Here is a 20,046-nt window from a genome sequence, read left to right as displayed (position 1 = left end):
CCTAAATTATGTCACTATTGCCCTCTATTCTAAGGAATGTTGTGCTGCTATTTTTATTGACTTGGCAAAGCTTTTGTTATGGTAGACCATTCCATTCTTGTGGGCCGGCTAAGGAGTATTGGTGACTGAGGGGTCTTCGGCCTGGTTTGCTAACTACCTCAAAGAGTGCAGTGTGTAAAGTTAGAACATCTGCTGTCTCAGCCACTGCCTGTCACCAAGGGAGTACCCCAAGGCTCGATCCCAGGCCCCACACTCTTCTCAATGTACATCAACAACATAGCTCAGGCAGTAGGAAACTCTCTCATCCATTTACAGTGGCAAGAAAGTATGTGAACCCTTTTCGATTACCTGGATTTCTGCATAAATTTGTCATAAAATTTGATCTGATCTTCATCATTGCCTGATGTGAACCATGCCTCGAACAAAGAGATCTCAGAAGACCTAAGATGATGAATTTTTGACTTGCATAAAGCTGGAAAGGGTTACAAAAGTATCCCAGGAGAATGTAAGGCTATTTGTCCGCCAATTGAAGCTCAACAGAAATTGGGTGATGCAACAGCACAACGACCCAAAACACAGATGTAAATCAACAACCGAACGGCTTCAATAGATGAAAATATGCCTTCTGGCCCATTCCTGAGCTCAAGCCAATTTAGATACTGTGGCATGACCTCAAGAGAGCGGTTCACACCAGACATCCCAAGAATATTGCTGAAATGAAACAGTTTTTTGTAAAGACGAATAGTCCAAAATTCCGGACTTGTGTGCAGAAAACTACAGAAAACATTTGTTTGAGGTTATTGCTGCCAAAGGAGGGTCAGCTAGTTATTAAATTCAAGGGTTCACATACTTTTTCCAACCCACACTGTGAATGTTTAAATTATGTATTCAATATAGACAAGCAAAATACAATAATGTGTGTGTTATTAGTTTAAACAGATTGTGTTTGTCTATTGCTGTGACTTAGATGAAGATCAGATAAAATTCTGACCAATTTATGCAGAAATCCAGGTAAATTCATATTCACCTACTTTTTCTTGCCACTGTATATATATGCAGATGGCTGGGCCCCTCAAGGACATTCAGAGACTTGTCCCGAAGCCACTCCTGCGTTGTCCCGTTGGAAGGTGAACCTTCACCCCAGTCTAAGTTCCCGAGCAGGTTTTCATCAAGGACCTCTCTGTACTTCGCTCCGTTCATCTTTCCCTCAATCATGACTAGTCTCCCAGTCCCTGCCACCTAAAAACATTCCCACAGCATGATGCTGCCACCACCATGCTTCACCGAAGGAATGATGCCAGGTTTCCTCCACACGTGATGCTTGCTATTCAGTCCAAATAGTTCAATCTTGGTTTCATCAGACCAAAGAATATTGTTTCTCATTATCTGAAACCTTTAGGTGCCTTTTTGCGAACTCCAAGTCGGCTGTCGTGCCTTTTAATGTGGAGTGGCTTTCGTCTGGCCACTACCATAAAGGCCTAACTGGTTGAGTGCTGCAGAGATGGATGTCCTTCTGGAAGGTTCTCCCATCTCTACAGAGGAAATCTGAAACTCCGTCAGAGTGACCATCTGGTTCTTGGTCACCTCCCTGACCAAGGCCCTTCTCCCCCATTTGGTCAGTTTGGCCGGGAGGCCAACTCCAGGAAGAGACTTGGTGGTTCCAAACTTCTTCCATTTATGAATGCTGCAGAAATATTCTGGTACCCTTCCCCAGATCTGTGCCTCGACACGATCCTGTCTCGGAGCTCTACGGACAATTCCTTCGACCTCATGGCTTGGTTATTGCTCTGATACGCGCTGTCAACTGTGGGACCTTATATAGACAGGTGTGTGCCTTTCCAAATCATGTCCAATCACTTGAATTTACCACAGGTGGACTCCAATCAAGTTTTAGGGGATATAAACAAACATGGGCTAATAAAGCATGCGGGCAGCAGTAGACAGCTGGGGGTTGGATAGAATGGAACAGGCTAAAGGAAGATTGAGCATACAGCTACAGGTTGAAGCTGTAATAACCTAGTAATATAGTCATTAGGTGTAAGCCACTTATAGAACAGTGAGACAAACTCACTGCAGTAAAAACGAAGCAGTTGCCGGAATAACATATTGTTGTCCCACCCAATCAAATATTTAAAAAAATATTGTCCCCGACACACATTCCATAATTGACGGACATTCTATGGTGAAGTCGTTAACTTCTTTGGTATAGGGGGCAGCATTTTCACTTTTTGATGAATTTCGTGCCCATAGTGAACTGCCTCCTACTCTGTCCCACATGCTAATATATGCATATTATTATTACTATTGGATAGAAAACACTCTGAAGTTTCTAAAACTGTTTGAATGATGTCTGTGAGTATAACAGAACTCATACGGCAGGCAAAAACCTGAGGAAAAATCCAAACAGGAAGTGAGAATTCTGAGAGTGGTCAATGTTCAACTCATCGCCAATTCAATTCCCTGTAATATATGGATCTGTTTGCACTGCCTGAGCCTTCCACTAGATGTCAACAGTCAGTAGAACGTGGAATGAAGCTTATGCTGTGTTATGGGACCGGATGGGAGGTGTTTGAGTCAGTGGTCTGGCAGAGTGCCAGTTCTTGGTCACGCACTTTCCCGATTCATGATATCGTCATGCGTTCCATTACTTATAGAGACTGAAAAGAATGCTCCGGTTGGAACGTTATTGGATATATATGATAACAACATCCTAAAGATTGATTCTCTACTAAGTTTGACCAGTTTATTCGACCTGAAATATAACTTTTTGAAGTTTTCGTCCGACATTTGCCAACATCTGCGCGAGCGTTTGGAGACGTATACTATACATGCTAGCAAAATTAGCTAATTGGATATAAGTAATGGACATTATCGAACAAAACAACAATTTATTGTATAACTAGGATTCCTGGCAGTGCATTCTGATGAACATAATCAAAGGTAAGGGAATATGTATGATGTAATTTCGTATTTCTGTTGACTCCAACATGGAGGAGAAATGTTGTTACATCTGAGCGCCGTCTCAGATTATTGCATGGTGTGCTTTTTACGTAAAGTTTTTTTGAAATCTGACACAGCGGTTGCATTAGGAACAAGTGTATCTTTAATTGTATGTAAAACATGTATCTTTCATCAAAGTTTGATGATGAGTATTCCTGTTATTTGACGGGGCTCTCTGTAATTACTCCGTAAATGTTGGAGGCATTTCTGAACATGGCGCCAATGTAAACCGAGATTTGTGGATATAAATATGCACATTATCGAACAAAACATAAATGTATTGTGTAACATGATGTCATATGAGTGTCATCTGATGAAGATGTTCAAAGGTTAGTGATACATTTTCTCTCTATTTCTGGTTTTTGTTACTACTATCTTTTGCTGGGAAAATGGCTGTGTTTTTCTGTGGCTACGTACTGAGCTAACAATTGTTTGGTGTGCTTTCCCCGTAAATCCTTTTTGAAATCAGACATGTTGGCTGGATTCACAACATGTGTAGCTTTAATTTGGTGTCTTTCATGTGTGATTTCACGAAAGATTGATATTTATAGTAGTATATTGGAATTTGGCTCGCTACATTTTTTCTGGATTTTAGCCAAGTGGGACGCTACCGTCCCACATATCCCAGATAAGTTAATGTGAAAAGCCTTGAATCGATTTATATTGGAGGGACACAGGACGACAAAGTATCGTCACTTATATGTGAACTAGAGTTCAGAGCAGTCTGACCGCACACCGAAAGCCTTTCAATCCCATTGCCCCAGAGAATTTTGTCGCCCGAGCCACTATTACTTTACGTTTGCTCATGCCGCGTGTAACCATTAAAAGACACCAATATAAATTGTGGGGGAAAACTATGAGTTGTTGGTAGCTGGGACTGTCATTCAGACGTGTGTGTTTTCAAATTCTGCTTTTGAGATTTGAACTCCCTCCACTGTGACGGTACACTACCTTGTAACAAACAAACTTGCAATTGTGCGCCATGGGTCTCCTTCACTGAGGTAAAACGAGGAAACTAGCTTTTGAATGGTCAGAACTACACACCCACTGTATGTGGTCCATACAGGACAAAAAAACATAAACGCACAATGTCGACAGTCCCACCGTCACACATACATTTTTGTGCAGTGATGAATCACATATTTCATGCACTGAGCTAGATATTTGTGCTTTAGAAAGAAATTGGAGGCGCAAAACCAGAACAGTTGAGAGGATGAGGCCTTTCGGGGACGTGTAGGAGGATGGACTGAGTAAGAGGACAAGACTACCTTGACCAGAGTTGTAGATGGCTTTCACAGACTTCTTCACCTTCTGTAAAGCAGTCCGGTCTTGATCCAAAGCCTGTAGACGGGGAGATGAAAGAGAAAAGGGAGATGAGATCAGACACATTTGAAAGTCTTCAAGATACAGTGCATCCTTGTATTACAGGAACATGGTGTTAAATTATATTTCAAACATAATCAATGATGACTGTAGAAGTTGGGGGGGATCAACATTTTTCAGAGAGGACCCTTACAAACCTAAGCAGAAAAAAAGATGTATTTTGTAGTGTATTTGACTTTTGAAATTCTCAAGGTAGTTGAATATAGTACATAGAGTTTCAACTAAAAGGCAACTAATGTGTTTTCTTTGATATTCAAATACAAGTCTCAGAAAACCAAATAATATTTGAAGGTATTTAAATAAAACCTCCCTTATCTCACCTAATTTGCTCACATTGTATATAGACTTATTTTTCTACTGTATTATTGACTGTATGTTTGTTTATTCCATGTGTAACTCTGTGTTGTTGTACGTGTCGAACTGCTTTGCTTTATCTTGGCCAGGTCTTAATTGTAAATGAGAACTTGTTCTGAACTTGCCTACCTGGTTAAATAAAGGTGAAATAAAAAATAAAATAAAATATGTGGGAGGTGGAACTAAATGGTAGGTTAAGGCATATTGAGCAGAGCTAGAGGCTCTACAGTAAAATAAGACAATCACTAACCAGGACAGTAATGGACAAGTCATATTGATATTAGGGAGAGCCATGCGTAGCCGGGTGATCAATAGGGGTCCAGTGAGTGGTTGGGCTGTCTGGCTGGAGACATGGCGATTCAGGGGACGTCGCAATGTAGAGGCCAGTTGAGTACCCCCTCGAGCAGATTATATCATAGTCCAGTTGTGAGGAATCGGCGGGTTTCCGTGCCCCGTACCGGCAGTAGAAGGGGTCCGGGTATTGTAGCCCAGGAGTGACTGATGGGCCTTTTTAGCTAGCTGGGAGAAAGGGCCTAGCATGGGCTAGCTCCAGGTTAACTGGTGCTTGCTCCGGGACCGACGTTAGCCAGGAGTCACTCGGATAGCAGCGAGCTAGCTGCGATGATGATGATGAAGAACCAAAAACTTTAACAGTTGAATTAGTTTAGATATATGATCATAAGCACATGGTTTGGAGAGCTCTCAGATATGAATCTTAATATAGCCTAGAGTTAAATACGAGGGACATGAAATCGCCTCAACGTTAGAGAAAACCACTTTGGAATCTTCAAAATGACTAACAAATCTATTTTCATAATGAGTGACTTAAGGTAATAAAGTAACACTTGACATCCAGTTTAACATGTGGAGTAACTAGTGATTATTAAAATAGCAACATTGTTGTTACATAGGACTTGCTTTATAATATAGAAATAGTAGAAATTGCTTTATAACGTAATAATGAAATTATAGAAATTGCTTTATAATGTAATAATAATGAAGTTATTAAATAAGTGGAATAAGGAACCGTCACTATTCCTCGTGTACTGTAGTTACACAAACTCTCAGCTCATTGCTATGCAATTACCAAAGTATTTTGTGACATCCTAATAAAACGTTGCTAAAAAAAGTACACTTTTATTACACAGGCACAGGAACACTTTAATATTATGTTTTACTCATACAAGATACAAGATACTTTATTGCCAAACAACCAAGGTTGGTGGTATGTGTTTAGAGTACAGCATGGTATCTCTGAAGTGAGGAATATACACACAGTACCAGTCAAAAGTATGGACACGCCTACTCATTCAAGGTTTTTTTTTTTACTATTTTCTACATTGCAGAATAATAGTGAAGACTTCAAAACTATGAAATAACACATATGGAATATTCTAGTAACCAAAAAAAGTGTCTTTGCAGCAATTTGACCATGAAGGCCTGATTCACACAGTCTCCTCAGAACAGTTGATGTTGATATGTGTCTGTTACTTGAACTCTGTGAAGCATTTATTTGGGCTGCAATCGGAGGCTGGTAACTCTAATGAACTTATCCTCTGCAGCAGAGGTAACTCTGTGTCTTCCTTTCCTGTGGTGTTCCTCATGAGAGCCAGTTTCATCATAGCGCTTGATGGTTTTTGTGGCTGCAGTTGAATAAACTTTTAAAGTTCTTGAAATGTTCCACATTGACTGACCTTCATGTCTAAAGTAATGATGGACTGTCGTTTCTCTTTGCTAATTTGAGCTGTTCTTGCCTTAATATGGACCTGGTCTTTTACCTGTATACCACCCCTACGTTGTCACAACACACATGATTGGATCAAATGTATTAAGAAGGAAAGAACTTCCACAAATTAGCAAGGCACACCTGTTAATTACTTCATGAAGCTGGTTGAGAGAATGCCAAGAGTGTGCAAAGCTGGCATCAAGGCAAAAGGTGGCTACTTTGAAGAATCTCAAATACATGTGTGTTATTTCATAGTTTTGATGTCTTCACTATTATTCTTCAATGTAGAAAACTGTAAAAAAATAAAGAAAAACCCTTGAATGAGTAGCTGTGTCCAAACTTTGGACTGGTATTGAATATGTTTGATTTTCACACCTTTATATGACTCCCCAAATTCATCATTATGGCACAAGGTGAAATTTGTATTCATTTAACCTGAGGTCATGTTTGATTAAATAGGCCCTTGGTAGTAGCACATTGAGGTAGGCTAGCCTAGAGAGAAAATAACTTGAGAATTCAATTCTTGCAGCATAGAAGTTCTATTTACAATGTTGACATTTTCTCCTCAAATCACCGTTGGATGACCTCCAGCTATGCAGTGGTCATAGGCTCTCACAAGGTCATAGGCTCTCATAGGCTCTCACAAGTAGAGTTTCACAAGAGACAGAGGCAACACCAAATCAACAGCAGGTTTTTTTGTTGTCTGCAGCAAAGGGCTTGAGAGAAGCAAAATACTGTATGCAACACTCCCAACAAAGATCCCTCAAAGAGGTGCTTGTGAATCCCTCGTGACTGCTTTTGTAAGGCAGCCATAACAATTAAACAGCTTGCTGTTCCCATTTTTGAAAACTTATGAACAACACACTTAATACAAGGTAACTGACATGACATAGATGTAAAGAAAGCATTGACCAGCATTAGCCTTGTGTGATAATGTACACGGTATGGTAAAGACAACCATAAATGGATAGGCAATGGGGAACCGAAACCACACTAACACTGGCATTTGACAGAGCAATTTCGCTTTATAATTGCCGACTCAAGCAGTTCAATATGTGCTATGGAAAGGGAGGCGGTGCCATTTACACCGAAATGGGAAAGGTCCATTCCTTCCCTACATTAGTGAGGAATCAATTTCACCACAATGCATTTATGGCCATCAATAAAATAGCAAGAGGATCCAACGTACCAACCCCTCATATTCAAAGCAAAAAGGGATAAGAAAAAAAAAACATCCATTAGTACAAGTGCAGCACTGGAGAACACCCTTACATAAGGCAAAATAAACGAAATCAAGGAATATTGATTTTGCATGTGCCCAAGCGTGTTAACGCAGATGCAGTATTCATATCAGAGACTGTGTGTGTGTACTGTTGCTCCCATGAGGCCAGATTCACAGACAGAGGCTTGATGAGGGGTATTCACACACAGTAACCATAGAAACCATCTTGCCAGTCTTTTTCCAACAAGTGCTTTTCTTGGACAACAGTCAACAGTCAACCCAGATGGGATGTAAAGGCTGTGAACCAAAGGAAGATGTCGTAGGGCAATTCCACGGACCAAATCTGTACCAATCATAGATGTCTATGTTTCACAAATGTGGACATCACAGCACAGAAGAGCTCAGTAGAGCACAGTAGAATAGAGTTTAGTACAGTAGAGCACAGTAGAATAGAGTTTAGTACAGTAGAGCACAGTAGAATAGAGTTTAGTACAGTAGAGCACACTAGAATAGAGTTTAGTACAGTAGAGCACACTAGAATAGAGTTTAGTACAGTAGAGCACACTAGAATAGAGTTTAGTACAGTAGAGCACAGTAGAATAGAGTTTAGTACAGTAGAGCACAGTAGAATAGAGTTTAGTACAGTAGAGCACAGTAGAATAGAGTTTAGTACAGTAGAGCACAGTAGAATAGAGTTTAGTACAGTAGAGCACAGTAGAATAGAGTTTAGTACAGTAGAGCACACTAGAATAGAGTTTAGTACAGTAGAGCACACTAGAATAGAGTTTAGTACAGTAGAGCACACTAGAATAGAGTTTAGTACAGTAGAGCACAGTAGAATAGAGTTTAGTACAGTAGAGCACAGTAGAATAGAGTTTAGTACAGTAGAGCACAGTAGAATAGAGTTTAGTACAGTAGAGCACCGTAGAATAGAGTTTAGTACAGTAGAGCACAGTAGAATAGAGTTTAGTACAGTAGAGCACAGTAGAATAGAGTTTAGTACAGTGCAGCAGAGTATAGTTCAGTACAGTAAAGAACAGTACAATACAGCAGAGTAAAGTATAGTAAATTAATGTACAGTACAGTAATTTATAATGTACTCTAGTGTGCTCTACCGTACTAAACTCTACTGTGGTGAAGAGGTCCCTGGAGATGTGGGTATACTTTCATTTTGCAAAAAATTCCCTAACGGCCTGCCCGGCAAAGGAAAGGCGCCTTGTGTGAAAAGTTCTGCTACTTGCAGTGCACATTTTAGAACAGTGTTTCCCTGCAAATTGCATGTTGGAACATTTGAGAGTAGGCCTACAGCCGTGTGCACATTGCTACGCCTAAAATGTGAAGAAATAACACTTCATGAACATTTTACCCTAAACATTCTGATTGTTCCATCACACTGAGTAAACAGTAAGAACACCTTCCAAATATTCAGTTGCACCCCCTTCTGCCCTCAGAATGTCCTAAATTCGTTGGGTCATGGACTCTACATGGTGTCGAACGCATTTCACGGGGATGCTGGCCAACGTTGATTCCAATGGGTCCTGTGGACTGAGGTCTTGTTCTCCGTGGCCGACGTAAGACATTTAAGTGTTACCTTACCTCCTTACTTCATTTGCACACACTGTATACGGATTTCTCTATTGTGTTATTGGCTGTGCGGTTGTTTATTCCATGTGTAACTCTGTGTTGTTTTTGTTGCACTGCTTTGCTTTATCTTGGCCAAGTCGCAGTTGTAAATTAGAACTTTTTCCTCAACTGACATACCTGGTTATTAAATAAAGGTGAAATAATGTTTTTTTTTAAATAAATAGACCAAGCTACTGTAATTCAGGCTAATGGCAAAAGCACTTAGCATTCCGCAGGAGAGCTCAATGAAAGCACGTAGCCTAGCAACAACAGGGCGAGGGGATACTTAAACATTTGAGATGTTTTGTTAAAGTGGTAGTGAAAACGGCAGAATTGGAATGACTAACAAAATACATCTGAAGCCCACAAACTGAAACCATGCAGTCTCAAGTTTCTCAGAAAGATGAAGCTCAACTTAACAAAATTACAAAATCACACAGAATCGTAAAGTCATTGGAAATTAGGCACTAAACAAGCTCCTAATTACTCCTGTTGACAACGCAAAACTAAACAATTAGATTAAGATGAATCTCATTGTCGGCAAGCGCGATTTAGGTTGTACCTTTTCTTATATGAGAAGGCAGAAATTAAGTTAACAGCGAGAATGTCACAGTATAGTGCTGTTTTCTGTAGGAAAAAAGGTTAGCCATTTTGATAGGATACGACTGATGTTTTAGGATGGAAAGCATCTCTCTGAGTCTGATTAAATTGCAATAGTGAAATAGGGGTTATGGGTAATGCAGGCAGAACTGGGCCAAAGTAAGGCTGGTCCCCATGGGGAAAAGCTTTGCTCATTTCCTTTGGAATATTTCTGGTATGTTACAGTATGCGCCAGATGAGGAAATGCCTGGAAGTCCACAGAGTTCTGTGATCATCCTGTTTTGTCTCGTGGTTGACAGATATGGTGGGAGAGGGGGACAGAGAGATAGAGATGTAGATAGATAGAGAGATAGAGAAATTACTAATTTAACGTTTGTCATGACGATATAGCGATTAGAAAACAGCATTTTCAGAGAAAGATGGATCAACATTCCTCAACTAGGCCTAGATCATGTGATGTACACTATCGTTCAAAAGTTTGGGATCACTTAGAAATGTCCTTGTTTTTGAAAGAAAAGCTCCTTCTTTTTGTCCATTAAAATAACATCAAATTGATCAGAAATACAGTGTAGACATTGTTAATGTTGTAAATGAGTATTGTAGCTGGAAACGGCAGATTTTTATTGGAATATCTACATAGGCGTACAGAGGCCCATTATCAGCAACCATCACTCCTGTGTTCCAATGGCACGTTGTGTTAGCTAATCCAAGTATCATTTTAAAAGGCTAACTGATCATTAGAAAACCCTTTTACAATTATGTTAGCACAGCTGAAAACTGTTGTACTGATTAAAGAAGCAATAAAACTGGCCTTCTTTAGACTAGTTGAGTATCTGGAGAAATTTATTCTGAGAAATTAAGGCTATTCCATGCTAGAAATTGCCAAGAAACTGAAGATCTCGTACAACAGTGTGTACTACTCCATTCACAGAACAGCGCAAACTGGCTCTAACCAGAATAGAAAGAGAGAGGGAGAGGCATGTGTAGCCGAGTGATCATAGGGTCCAATGAGTAGCAATAGGTGAGCCAGGGAGCCAATTCAGTAGTTGCTACTACGCTGGGCGAGCTGGAGACACGGAGATTCAGACAGCTAGTGGTGACTGCTGCATTCTGGTAAATGATTATAAGCAATTGTTTTGCTAACTTAGTCTATCTCTTCCTCATTCCAACTGTCATTTGATGCTACAGCAGCTAATCCGGCTAGACGCGCAGGGGGGTATAAGCATCCAGCTAGACGCAAGGTGGTTAGAAACGCGAGCCTACGGCACTTGATGTTCTGGCTCTGAGGCCTATAATGCGCCGACGTTGTGTCAAATGAACAATGCACCAATCCTCTCCAACCTGGCATGGTATAATTTGATACAGAATATTTTCTTAATTTATAGAGTTATTGACACTGATAAATATGCTATGGACATGTGTGTATTTGTTTCTATTTTAATGATTATCAATTTCATCTTCATAATATTGCATAGCTGTCTATTCTCCCTATTATACTTTCCTTGTCATTTCATTATCTTATAGCCTACTTTAAGATTTAGGCTTAGGTTTTTTTATACGTTTTAAGGAAAGGATAAAAATGTGCTTGTGTCTGACATGCATTGGTGGCTTGATTGATGGGTCCTTTTACAGGGGTGTGTGTGTGAATTAGTTGATTATCTCTATTGGCCTATAGGAAATTTGTGCCTGACGGATAGGGCTGCTGTGTTTCTAGCTCTTAGGAAACTTTGTTTTATGTGTTACTCTTGCATTATTAGCCCAGGAAATATTTTGTTATTACATACAGCCGGGAAGAACTTTTGGATATCAAAGCGGCGGTAACTCACTAGCATTACCAGCATTACGACCAGGAACACGACTTTCCCGAAACAGATCTTTTGTTCGTACCACCCAGAGGCTGATCCAAAACACTGCTAGCGAAAAAGTACTCGGAGTGGACTTCTAGTCCAACTCAGGAGGCGAGCACACCACCCACCGCTTCCGATTATATTACTCGCTAATGTTCAGCCTCTGGATAACAATGTTGACGAGCTCAGGGAGAGGATTTCCTTCCAGAGAGACATCAGGGATTGTAACATTCTTAGTTTCACGGAAACATGGCTCTTTCGGGATTTACTGTCTGAGTCTGTACAGCCAGACAGGAATAAATAATATCTCTCTGGGAAGAAGTAGGGTGGGAGTGTATGTTTCATGAATAAATACTCATGGTATGATTGTGATAACATACAGGAACTCAAGTCCTTTTGTTCAACCGAACTAGAATACCTCACAATCAAATGCTCTTCGGTTATAGTCACAGTTGTGTATATTCTTCACTGGACTTTATGCAAACTGGAAACCACATATCCTGAGGTGGCATTTATTGTAACTGTGTGTTTTAACATAGCAAATTTGAGAAAAATGCAACCAAAGTTCTATCAACACATTAACTGAAGTACTCGTGCTGCTAAAACACTCGACCACAGCTACTCCAAATTCTGGGATGCTTACAAGGCCCTCCCCGGCCCTCCCTTGGCAAATCTGATCAAGACTCCATTTTTCTACTCCCTTCCTATAGGCAGAAACCCAAACAGGAAGAACCTGTGCTAAGGACTATTCAACACTGGTCTGACCAATCGGAATACATGATTCACGCAAAACTGAAAGGGCGAACCATCGCATTTCACCATGGCAAGGTGACTGGGAATATAGCCGAATACAAACAGCGTAGTTATTCCCTCTGTAAAGCAATCAAACAGGCAACATGTCAGTATAGAGACAAAGTGGAGTCGCAATTCGACGGCTCAGACAAGATGTTGTTTTTTATAATTTAACCTTTATTTAATTAGGCAAGGCAGTTAAGAAGAAAGTCTTATTTACAATAACGGTCTACAGGGTCTATTTACAATGGGGGAGGGTCTACTGACAGACTACAAAGGAAAAACCAGGGAAAACCAGCTACAATGCGGACATCGACGTCTTGCTTCCAGACAAGCTTCTTCACACGCTTTGAGGATAACACAGTTCCACCGACGCGGCCCGCTACTAAAGACTGTGGGCTCTCCTTCTACATGGCCAATGTGAGTTAGACATTTAAGCGTGTTAACCCATGCAAGGCAGCCGGCCCAGACGTCATCCCTAGCCGCGTCCTCAGAGCATGTGCAGACCAGCCGGCTGGTGTGTTACGGACATATTCAATCTCTCCCTATTCCAGTCTGCTGTCCCCACATGCTTCAAGATATCCACCATTGTTCCTGTACCCAAGAAAGCAAAGGTAACTGAACTAAATGACTATCGCCCCGTAGCACTCACTTCTGTTGTCATGAAGTGCATTGAGATACTAGTCAAGGATCATATCACCTCGACCTTACCTGACACCCAAGACCCACTTCAATTTGCTTACCGCCTCAATAGATCCACAGACGATGCAATCACCATCGCACTGCACACTGCCCTATCCCATCTGGACAAGAGGAATACCTATGTAAGAATGCTGTTCATTGACTACAGCTCAGCATTCAATACCATAGCACCCTCCAAGCTCATCATTAAGCTCGAGGACTTGGGTCTGAACCCCATCCTGTGCAACTGGTTCGTGGACTTCATGACGGGCCACACCCAGGTAGTGAAGGTAGGAAACAACACCTCCACTTTGCTGATCCTCAACACTGGGGCTCCACAAGGATGCGTGCTCAGCCGCCTCCTGTACGCCCTGTTCATCCATGACCGCGTGGCCATGCACTCCTCCAACTCAATCATCAAATTTGCAGACAACACAACAGTAGTAGGCCTGATTACCAACAATGATGAGACAGCCTACAGGGAGGAGGTGAGGGCCCTGGGAGTGTAATCACTCACCCAACATCAGCAAAACAAAGGAGCTGATCGTAGACTTCAGGAAAAAGCAGGAGGAGCACCCCCCCTATCCACATGGACCGGACGGTAGTGGAGAAGGTGGAACGCTTCAAGTTCCTCGGAGTACACATCACTGACAAACTGAAATGGTCCCCCCACACAGACAGTGTGGTGAACAAGGCGCAAGAGCTCGAAATTTGACTTGGCACCTAAAACCCTCAAAGTTTTACAGATTCACAATTGAGAGCATCCTGTCGGGCTGTATTACTGCCTGGTATGGCAAGTGCACCCCCCGCAACTGCAGGGCTCTCAAGAGGGTGGTGCAGTCCGCCCAACACATCACCGGGGAAATCTACCTGCCCTCCAGGACACCTACAGCACCCAATGTCATAGAAAGGCCAAAAAGATAATCAAGGACAACAACCACCCAAGCCACTGCCTGTTCACTCCGCTATCATCCATAAGGTGTGGTCAGTACAGGTGCATCAAAGCTGGGACCGAGAGACTGAAAAACAGCTTCTTTCTCAAGGCCATCAGTCTATTAAATAGCCATCACTTGCACATTAGAGGCTGCTTCCCTATATACATAGATTTGAAATCACTTGCCACTTTAATAATGGAACGCTAGTCACTTTAATAATGTTGAAAACTCATCATGACTCATGTACAGTGGGGCAAAAAAGTATTTAGTCAGCCACCAATTGTGCAAGTTCTCCCACTTAAAAAGATGAGGCCTGTAATTTTCATCATAGGTACACTTCAACTATGACAGACAAAAAAAATCCAGAAAATCACATTGTAGGATTTAATGAATTTATTTGCAAATTATGGTGGAAAATAAGTATTTAAGTATTTATATATTTAAGTATAGTATTTTTATTTATTTATTGCTGTATGTGATTAATAAAATTTGATTTTATGTCCATTCAGAAAGTTTCCTAAAGTATCCTTTCTGGAATTGATCTCTTTAATTACAATCAAAGTCTCCTGTCATGATTTAATATTTTAAAAAGACTATTTTTACTAGCTTAGGCTACATTATTTCTGTCATTCGAGTGTCCTCTCTTTGAAGAGCATATGCCAATGCCACTGCCATTGAATGACTGCAGCAGGTTTGTGACGTTATGCGAATATTTTGGGAAATGTTAAGAACACAACATCGGTCTTTGTGCAAATGGATTTGTGGGTTGAAATGGGATCCGTATTTAATTGTTTTATTTGCAGAAAAGACAACAGACAAAGACAAGGTAGGCATGTGTGACACGTTTCAGGAAGCTAGACGTATGTTGCACATCACTACTTCACAGAAGAGGCATTTGCCTTTTGGAACATGTGAACTTTCATATGCCTTAATAACAGACTTGTATGCCATCTGTAAATACAAATAAATTCTTAACCTGTTGAGGATGGGGGCGCTGTTGTCACTATTTATGCTAATCGTGTAATTTTTGAAACGGCTTCCCACAAAATTCTTGATCATACAATATGCATATTATTATTATTATTGGATAGAAAACAGTCTATAGTTTCTATAGGAGTTGAAATTTTGTCTCTAAGTGGAACAGAAGTCATTCTACAGCAATTTCCCTGACATGGAGTCAGATTTCAGAAATTTTGGCCCCTGATCTGGAGTCAGTTAAAAGGCCGCAGTTATTGCTATGACTATACGGACACTGCTTACGTCTTCCCCTGGATGCCTTTACGTGATGACGATTTGAATGGGGTTGATTGCGCGTTCACAGGCACTACAAATTTAAAAAACCTGTAGCTAGGAACTCTTTTCTTGCTGCGTAATGCGCCTGGAGGACATCGACCCGCACTTGTTCCAAGCATTAGTGGAGGGAGTAATATTACTCTGGTCATGTTTCTACTTGTTATGGGAGTTAAAAACATCATAAGGTAGTTAATTTAAAGCGTTTTATAGCAATTTATATCCGTTTAGTGCGATTTTGGGACATTTATTTCTGAAACGCTGTGAATTGCTGGGCACGCTTCCAGTTCATCCCGAACGCAGTTGGCATTTCCACATGGCAAGAGGACAGCTTTCCACCAAAAGACGATTAGACCCAAGAAAGGATCCTTTGCCCAACATACTGATGGAAGAACAGCTCAAAGTAGGACATTTTTATTATGATAAATCGTGTTTCTGTCGAAAAATGTTAGTGGCTTAGGACGCCATGTTTTTTGACGTAGCTTCGCTTGGCGCAAACTGTATTGAAAAGTAAGGATAATTAAAAAAATGTAATTCCGCAAATGTATTAAAAATTAAATTGTCTATCAATCCCTGTCCACCCTATATTTTTTAGTCACGTTTATGAGTATTTATGTATAAGAGTAGATCACTGTCTAATATGGCGCACGGACATTTTCTCACCAGCTGGGCTACATTTCACATTATCTAACCATGATTTTGGTGGCTAAATATAAACATTTTCGATCAAACTCTATATGGATTGTGTAATATGATGTTACAGGAGTGTCATCTGAAGAATTCTGAGAAGGTTAGTGAAAAAATTAATATATTTTGGCGATGTTGACGTTATCGCTCACTTTGGCTAGAATCAATGCTGGGCTGCTATGTGCTATGTGCTATGCTAATATAACGATTTATTGTGTTTTCGCTGTAAGACACTTAGAAAATCTGAAATATTGTCTGTATTCACAGGATCTGTGTCTTTCGATTAGTGTATGCTGTGTATTTTTACGAAATGTTTGATGATTAGTAAGTAGGTAAACACGTTGCTCTATGTAGTTTTTCTAGTCCATTTGTGACGGTGGGTGCAATTGTAACCTATGCCATCTACCTGAAATATGCACTTTTTTCTAACAAAACCTATCCCATACCATAAATATGTTATCAGACTGTCATCTGATGAGTTTTTTTCTTGGTTAGGGGCTATAAATATCTTAGTTTAGCCGAATTGGTGATAGCTACTGGTGTTGGTGGACAAATAAAAGATGGTGGATTATGCTAATGTGTTTTTAGGTAATAGATGTACATCTTTACATATTGTGTCTTCCCTGTAAAACATTTTAAAAATCGGACATGTTGACTGGATTCACAAGATCTGTGTCTTTCATTAGCTGTATTGGACTTTAATGTGTGAAAGTTAAATATTTAAAAAAAATAATAATAATTGAATTTCGCGGCACTGGTTTTTCCGTGGGGGTGGGGGGGGAGTGCCGCTAGCGGCACTCTCATCCTAGACAGGTTAAAATGACCAGCCTAGTTGGTTTAGCCACAGAAAAAGACAGGAACCTTCCCGCTAGCCATGATTTGCTGAGATAATGGACGGGATGGACACCCCGAGAGATACATTCGGATTGGTCTGCCATGTAGCATTCTTCTGTCTATAACATGAGCTGCTCAGTATGTGTAGATAATACTTGCTACCGCAGCTTTTTTTTTATATATATGGAGAACTACAAAAGTGTTGCTAACTCTCTCAACAACATTTCTGCCCTGAATTTAGCAGGCACTATTGACAAAGATCAGTGGGATAAGGTTGATGGACTACTTTCTGGAGGATGGTCGTGCCATGCTGACTCTAAAAATGTATCAGACGATGAGGAAATCCCTGATTTAGGTTAAATTTGTATTGAACTGGACATTGTAGTCTTCTGATGACAGTGATGGGGAAGAAACTGCGATCAACAGTATGTTTGTCATAGAAGAAGTTGATAAAGTTTTGAAATCAGTGGAATGCATGGTGGAAAAAGAGTATGATAGCTAAGGATATGGAGTTTGATTCTGGCGTTTGATTGCAAATGTGGAGGGAGTCGAAAAGAGAACACAAAAGGCTGTTGTCTAAAACACCTGTCTTACATCTTCAAACTAACGGCAACCATGTCATCCGTGACAGAGAGGGAGAAGGGTCCATCCATGTATACAGGTAAGAGTCTAGCTAGCTACATTTTCAGATACTATGCATTTCAAATTTTGTCCGAAAGTTGTTTATCGCAAGTTGAAGCGTATTGTTAGTTAGCTAGCTAACGTAAGGTGTATGATCTGTGTGGTGATATTATTCGTATCTCAGAAATCCATTTGCATTGCTAGTTATAGTCTAATGTTAGCTACACTATATGTCCAAAAGTAATGCTCGTCAAACATCTCATTCCTAAATCATGGGCAAAAATATGGATTATTCCCCCCTTTGCTGCTATAACAGCCTACACTTGGCTAGGAAGGCTTTCCACTAGATGTTGGAACATTGCTTCCATTCAGCCACAAGAGCATTAGTGAAGTTGGGCACTGATGTTGGGCGATTGTCCCAGTGCTCAGCATATGTGGGAACTCCAAGACTGTTGGAAAAGCATTCCAGGTGAAGCTGGTTGAGAGAATGCCAAGAGTGTGCAAAGCTGTCAAGGCAAAGGGTGGCTACTTTGAAGAATCTCAAATATAACATATTTTGATTTGTTGAACACTTTTTTGGTTACTACATGATTCCATATATGTTACTTCATTGTTTTGATGTCTTCACTCTTATTCTACAATGTAGAAAATAGTACAAATAAAGAAAAACCCTTGAATGAGTAGAGTAAATGAGTAAAACTTTTGGGTATTAATATTTCCGTGAGCGTAGCATCCAAATGTATCCAAGTGTTGTCTCTCCTGGTCTCTCCCTCGCTTTACCTACCCCTCCCTCTCCATATGTGTAACAAGCCATCATATCTTGTCAGTCCACTAGGGATTTTTTATCTCATGTAAGTGTATATTTGTATTCTGTGTTATTATTTAGTTAGTAAATAAATAAATAATTCATTCAATTTGTGTTGTACTGAATATTCAGAAGGGCTAGGGTTCTCGCGGATCCAAGGATTATGCGATGTTCAGAATAAGATTGATGAGGTAATAATTAACTGTTATTGATGTAAGAGATATCTATAGAGTTTAAGTCAGGAGATAGTAACTTGTTAAACAACTTTTCCGATGGTGCCCCAAATTCCTAATGAGTTAATTGTTACATGATTAATTTAATCGAGTAACAATTAAACATAGTTAGTTTGATTCGATAAATAACAGTCATCAGATAAAGGATAGTCACGTCACGACAGGTGTCAGGAAAAATGTATGGAGTAGAAAGTACATCATTTTCTTTAGGAATGCAGTGACAACAGTTAAGCAAAATTTCCTCCTTTACTGATTGAGGATCTTATTACTAATGAATGTGTGTTGTTTTTTATGACAATGTTTTTCTGTCTGCTTGCATTTTGTATTTAGATTTTGATGTGTGTTATTTTTGGTAATTTATGCAATTCAGGACTCATCTGTACAAAAGACCTTGGTCTCAGTATGACTCCCTGATAAAATAAAGGTTATTGTTTTTTAATATAAATGGTAAGCAGGTACGCGTCTTTCACTAACCTGTGCAAAGCTGACAGGGATGTGACAATTCATTTGAATTTCTCTGTTATTTTGTTGTTGTCTGCATGTGAACTATCCTTCTGACCCTATGCAGCAAGGCCCCATCTACTTTTTAACAAGAACAAGTTTGTGCTCTGGTGGACCAACAAGCTCCACCAGTCTGGACCTTCACTTCCTGATCACACCAAGTTTGCCCCTGACTGGTGCGTCGGCCTCATCAAGCAGCACTTCAGAAAGACCAGAGTGAACACTTTGTCAGAGATTGCTGGTGTGGTGAAGGACAGCACTGTGACAGGCATCAACATCCCACAGCTGGTTGGACTGGAGGATGGTACGGTGCTGGTGGAAAGCTATGGCTGGCAACAACACCTGACTCTGTACTTCAGGCCGCTGCCACAGTTCAAGCAGAACCAGCACTTCAGGTGAATATCATTTTCATTGCATTGTATGAGGTTATTCTTATTATTTAAACTTGGGAGGTCAATTGATGTTATGCAAGGTTGTAATTTCTTCTACATTTTTTTGGTAAATTTTCCTGTTTTACATCTTTGATGGTTTGGAGCCTGGTGTTGTCAAGGTACGTTCGGACTCAGTCGGAACCAGGTTTCAGCTGCTGCGCAACGCTGACGTCCTTCCCCCCCATAGATGGTCTGCCTGTACAAGCACCACCTGGACTCGACACAACCTGATCTTTTTGAGAAGAGGGGGTTTTGAGACGAATAGGCCATAGACATCACATGCCCTGCAGCAAAGTCAAGGGCAGGACAGGAACAGGCTCTCCAAATATTGATTCCCCTTGTTCATTTTTGGTGCGGACGGACCAGTTCATCCCTGGGGGCAAGTTCCCCGTCATTAGCAGCGCATCTACACACATTCACATGATTCTTTCCTAACACACACAAATCATACATTGCTGCTACTATTTATTTTTCTATCCTG

The 20,046-nt window shown here is 40.5% G+C and overlaps 1 protein-coding gene across 2 annotated transcripts in view; it reads right to left on the bottom strand.

The window, feature by feature from the left end:
* The window catches only part of asap1a (ArfGAP with SH3 domain, ankyrin repeat and PH domain 1a), a 175,273-nt gene that overhangs the window by 115,696 nt on the left and 39,531 nt on the right, over positions 1–20,046 (bottom strand). For both annotated transcript variants that reach the window (XM_055867562.1, XM_055867563.1), the window contains exon 2: positions 4,269–4,341. In XM_055867562.1, the coding sequence (XP_055723537.1) occupies positions 4,269–4,341 (73 nt within the window). The remainder of the gene's footprint in view (positions 1–4,268; positions 4,342–20,046) is intronic.

This window comes from Salvelinus fontinalis, chromosome 17, assembly GCF_029448725.1.
Source record: "Salvelinus fontinalis isolate EN_2023a chromosome 17, ASM2944872v1, whole genome shotgun sequence".
Lineage (NCBI taxonomy): Eukaryota > Metazoa > Chordata > Actinopteri > Salmoniformes > Salmonidae > Salvelinus > Salvelinus fontinalis.
Note: the sequence above shows the minus strand (reverse complement) of the source record. Positions and strands in the feature narration are given on the sequence as shown.